We start from the raw sequence: 5,761 nt of genomic DNA on the forward strand, positions 1-5,761 counted from the left end.
TAATTTTGTATTTATAAAACATTTTTTTATTTATAAAAACTATTTTATTATTTTTTTGTATTTTAAATATGTTTTCTATTTCAATTTTAATTTTTTATTTTCGAATTTCAATTTAAAAAAATAAATTTATAATTTTTTTTTTAATTTTGGAAATATTCCGAGGAAGTTTATCCCTTGGAATATTCCGACGACATCTTCCTCGGAATATTCCGAGGAATTTCCGACGAATTTCCGACGAACTTGTGGTCCTCAGAATTTGTGGTCCTCGGAATTTCTTTGGAAATTCATTTCCTCGTAATTCCGTCGGAAATTTCCGAGGAGTTATTTCCGAGGACTTTTTTCGTCGCTATTCCGACGACATACCTACGATTTTTTCCGTCAGTATACCGCTGTTTTCTTGTAGTGTTAAATTATACTGTATGTGATATATAGTTTTGATTTATGTTCTTGGTGAGTGTATTTTTTTGTACATTTCATGTGTTATTTTGAATTTCTCATGTAGTCTTGTGATTGATATTATGGTTATAAATTGCATCGGTCTTCTAGATTATTATCATTTGAAGTTGAAGTCACATATGTCTAAAACGTGAATGACACGATGGTGATGAGCCCTAGTCAAACACTCCTCTCGTTTATTATTAGAAAATAATCTATATTCATCCACTAGAAATTAAAAATTATTTTTTAAATCGTATCATAACTATTTCAACTATAGTGTCTGGATGTTCCTGTGTTGTCTTCACATACAGGTCACCGCCAAGCAAAAAAACAACAACCTGGAAACTGTGAAAGAAAAATCTACAAGTTGTATTGGTGATAATAAAGTAAGGACTCAAAAGGAGTAGACTTTGTACATTTTTGTGTTTCTGTTATATTAATCGCAACTTCGCACGTTGTCTGAGTTATTTTCCATGATGGTGATACGCTGACGATTTTGAGAAACCAAAAAAAAACGAGAAGAGAAGAAGATGAGAGCTCATCGCTCTCTCTTTCTCTGCCTTTTTTGTGCCCTTGCCACCGTCAGTTTAGTTCACGGCCAAAGCCAAACAGGTTTCTTCTTCTCCTCTCTGTATTGTATCCTGAAACTGAGCCCTTCTCAGACTGAGTAAATCTTGAGTTTGTGATCAAAATATGGATCTTTAATCATGATTTGGAAAACGTTGTACAACTTCTTGTGTGGCAAGTAATCACCCAATGTTCTTGAAAGTTGTGATATAACCTTTCTTGCGTGGGAAGTAATCTCTCTTTCTCCCCCTCTGATCCAGGTTATATCAGCATCGATTGTGGAGCACCTCTTAAAGGTATCGAGAGAGACATTGTCACTGGTATCAGCTACACCTCCGACGATGATTTCATCACCGCCGGCGTAAACTTCAACGTCTCTGAAGAATACAATTACCCTGCAAACCCTAACTTACCCTACGTTCTTGCTGATTTAAAAGCCTTCCCTCAAGGAAACAGAAACTGTTACTCCTTAAAACCTTCAGATGCAAAAGACAGCCTCTACCTCATCAGAGCTTCTTTCATGTACGGAAACTACGACGGTGGTGTCAACGAAAAGGCCTTGCCCGAGTTCGATCTTTACCTGAACGTGAACTTCTGGTCGACAGTGAAGTTCAAGAACGCTTCTGAGCAAGTCTTTAAAGAGATCCTGACCTATACAGAGTCAGAGTTTTTATACGTTTGCCTTGTGAATAAAGGTAAAGGAACTCCTTTTATCTCAGGCTTGGAGCTAAGGCCAGTGAACAGCTCAATCTACAATACTGAATATGGAAGAAACCTCTTATTGGTGCTATACCGAAGATGGGACATAGGATACTTGAACGGAACAGGACGGTACCAAAACGATGTGTATGATCGTATCTGGTCTCCTTACGCTCCACTCTCTTGGAGTTCAATCAAGACAACAGGGTATATCGATGTTTTTCAGAGTGGTTATATGCCTCCTGGTGAAGTTATCAAGACAGCTGCTTCGCCTAAAAGCGAAGATGAACCAATGGAACTGTCATGGACATCAGATGATACAAATGCTACGTTCTACGCATATCTTTACTTTGCGGAGTTTGAAACTCTGGAGACTAATGAGAGTAGGAAGATGAAGATATTGTGGAACGGTTCCCCTTTTTCAGAAGATTCTTTTATTTCTCCTTTTGAGTATTCAACGACTTTGTCTGCTTCAAGATCTTTCACTGGTGATCACTTGATATCTCTTCAGAAGACGGCAGATTCAACACTTCCACCTATTCTCAATGCCATTGAGATCTTTACAGCGCAGTCTCTAGATGAATTCTCCACCGCAATAGAAGAAGGTGTGTTTGCATCTATACTTAGAATCTGTAAGATTTGTAAACGATGGGTTTCACAGTTTCTCTGGTTACTTGCAGTTCAAGCAATGGAAACCATAAGATCTACTTATAAAGTTAAGAAAGTTTGGAGTGGTGATCCTTGCGCTCCAAGGCTATACCCTTGGGAAGGTATTGGATGCAGCTACAACAATAACAATCATCGTATCAAGTCTCTGAATCTTAGCTCAAGCGGGTTACAAGGACCAATCGGAATGGCGTTTAGAAATCTCTCCCTTCTTGAGTCATTGTAAGTATATAAATATAAGCCTTATATACACATTTTCCAGTACTTTATTCAGATTAACTGTTAAGAGAAGTATGCATTGTTCCCAGGGATTTATCTAACAACGACCTACAACATAATGTTCCTGAGTTTTTGGCTGATCTAAAACATTTGAAATCACTGTAAGTGAGCACACATATATAAATAGCCCTGCCTTGATATATTTTAGTTATGAATTTGTCTATTTACATTTTACTTTTGTTGCCAGGAACTTGAAAGGAAACAACTTCACTGGGGTAATCCCAAAATCTCTTATGAAAAAATTTCAGGAGGGTTTACTTGCACTCAGGTAATGTTTTATAGCATTTTAAAGAAAAGTTATTCAACTCAAGTACTTTCTCAGTCCGAATCTTGTTGATTTTGCTGTCTTTCCGTCTCTATAGGGTGGATGACAAAAACCTTTGTACCTCAAGCTCATGCCAAGAAAAGAAGAAGAACAACATGGTTGTGCCAATAGCTGTAGCCACATCAGTGATCGTCCTCCTTGTGGTTTTGGTGATCATATGGATCACACTAAGGCAAAGAAAAAGAGGTGAGGCGTTTTGGAATTTTCACTTCACCCTTACAAAATTTGAAGTCGGTTTTTTGCTGAAAGAAGAAAAACCAATGTTTAGTTTCAGGAGCCGATGCAGGACCAGGACCAATCCCACCTTCAGGAAAGAGAAGGTTCAGAGACAATGCAGGACCAGGACCGTTCCTGTTGCCTTCAGGGAAGAGAAGGTTCACATATGATGAAGTCTCTAGCATTACAAACAACTTCAATAAAGTAATAGGTAAAGGAGGGTTTGGTATTGTGTACCTCGGTTCCCTAGAAGATGGGACTAAAATTGCTGTAAAGATGATTAAGGATTCTTTATCTACAATGCCTAATGGAACATCATCATCTTCATCATCAACACGAGCTTCCAAAGAGTTCCAAGTCGAGGTAATCTAAAGAACACCAAAAAAAAAACTTATTGGATAGTTCTGAAGTGTAAAATGTTTTGCAGGCAGAGCTTCTTTTGACAGTCCATCACCGGAACTTAGCATCGTTTGTTGGTTACTGCGACGATGAACGTAGTACGGCTCTCATATATGAGTACATGGCCAATGGAAACTTGCAAGAATATCTTTCAAGTGAGAAAGCAGAGGATCTTAGCTGGGAGACGAGACTCCATATAGCCATTGACGCTGCACAAGGTTGGTTTCCAAGATATCAAACCTGGTTTAGTCTGGTTCATGTGTGAAACCTTTGTTTTCCTCTGCAGGGTTGGAGTATTTGCACCAAGGTTGCAGGCCACCAATAATACATAGAGATGTCAAAACAGCAAACATTCTGTAAAACGATAACTTGGAAGCCAAGATTGCTGATTTTGGGGTTTCTAAGGTCTTCCCTGACGACGATCTCACCCACGTAGAGACTGCTGTCATGGGCACTCCCGGCTACATTGATCCTGAGTAAGTTTCCTTTTACACATCACCGGTTTAGTTTAGCCAATATATATATATCGCACGATCAGTCGGTTTATTTGATCTAGGGTTGGCTAATCCTGTTATAGAAATAAGATTTGGAATTTATAAGATATCTAATAAACTAAACACATTTCACGTGTGCATGCATGGTGACAGATACTACAGAACGTTCATGTTGAATGAGAAGAGCGACGTGTACAGTTTCGGAATCGTGCTTCTTGAACTCATCACCGGTCAGCGAGCTATCGTGAGAACAAAGGAAGGAGAAAAAATAAGCGTCATCCACTTCGTCGAGCCTTTCTTGGAGACCGGAGAGCTTGACGGCGTCGTGGACCCGCTGCTTCATGGAGACTACTCATTGGACTCGGCATGGAAATTTGTGGAGGTGGCAATGTCTTGCGTCAGAGAAAGAGGGTTTAACAGACCAGCAATGAACCAGGTCGTGTCTGAGCTACAACAGTGCTTAGCTGCTGAGCTGGCTCATGAGCCAGAGAGATCATCAAAAGGAAATGGTGACAGAGAAGTAGACTAAGCAAAAAAATTTATTTGACAACTAAGGGAAATTAATTAAAATGATGTTTGATCGTTTATGCTCTTTTTGTGTGTGTTCATATATATGATTGATTCTAATTTCTTTAATACTCTATTTTAATTTATAAATTCCCTTTGTGTTTTTGTTTATGAGAGAGATATATATAATATATATATATATATATATATATATATAGATAATTAAAATAGCAAGTTTTGATTCTAATTTCTTTAATACTCTATTTTAATTTATAAATTACCTTTGTGTTTTTGTTTATGAGATATATAGATAGATAGATAATTAATATAGCAAGTTTTGATTCTAATTTCTTTGATACTCTATTTTAATTTATAAATCCCCTTTGTGTTTTTGTTTATGAGATATATATATCTATTATTAAAAGAGAAGTACCCATTAAAAAATACCTCTAAATTTTCTAATTTATTTACACTTTCATGCCACTGAGAATTAAATTAAACTACCTATTTTAATGCTTGTTTTTTCCAGTTAAATTAATGAGTTTTCCTTAATCAAATTTAAACTTAATGTCATTAAATAAACCTACCTATTTTAATGCTTGTCTTTTCCAGTTAAATTAATGAGTTTTCCTTAATCAAATTTAAACTTAATGTCATTAAATAAACCTACCTATTTTAATGCTTGTCTTTTCCAGTTAAATTAATGAGTTTTCCTTAATCAAATTTAAACTTAATGTCATTAAATAAACCTACCTATTTTAATGCTTGTCTTTTCCAGTTAAATTAATGAGTTTTCCTTAATCAAATTTAAACTTAATGTCATTAAATAAACCTACCTATTTTAATGCTTGTCTTTTCCAGTTAAATTAATGAGTTTTCCTTAATCAAATTTAAACTTAATGTCATTAAATAAACCTACCTATTTTAATGCTTGTCTTTTCCAGTTAAATTAATGAGTTTTCCTTAATCAAATTTAAACTTAATGTCATTAAATAAACCTACCTATTTTAATGCTTGTCTTTTCCAGTTAAATTAATGAGTTTTCCTTAATCAAATTTAAACTTAATGTCATTAAATGAACCTAAAAATACATCATATTTAATGTACCTTATTACGTACGAGTACGGCCCAATAATGAACTTGAATTTTATTTTTACGAAAACGTGAATCA

The 5,761-nt window shown here is 35.8% G+C and overlaps 1 protein-coding gene across 1 annotated transcript; it reads left to right on the forward strand.

Moving 5' to 3' along the window:
* The first annotated feature begins 968 nt into the window (after nucleotides 1–968).
* LOC106329752 (probable LRR receptor-like serine/threonine-protein kinase At4g29180) lies at nucleotides 969–4,612 on the forward strand. Its single transcript, XM_013768401.1, is given in 10 exon segments — nucleotides 969–1,050; nucleotides 1,266–2,309; nucleotides 2,385–2,592; nucleotides 2,679–2,750; nucleotides 2,837–2,917; nucleotides 3,012–3,160; nucleotides 3,312–3,553; nucleotides 3,618–3,807; nucleotides 3,876–4,065; nucleotides 4,237–4,612. Coding segments are annotated over 10 exon segments (2,634 nt in total).
* Nucleotides 4,613–5,761: the final 1,149 nt, after the last annotated feature.

This window comes from Brassica oleracea, chromosome C1, assembly GCF_000695525.1.
Source record: "Brassica oleracea var. oleracea cultivar TO1000 chromosome C1, BOL, whole genome shotgun sequence".
Taxonomy (NCBI): domain Eukaryota; kingdom Viridiplantae; phylum Streptophyta; class Magnoliopsida; order Brassicales; family Brassicaceae; genus Brassica; species Brassica oleracea.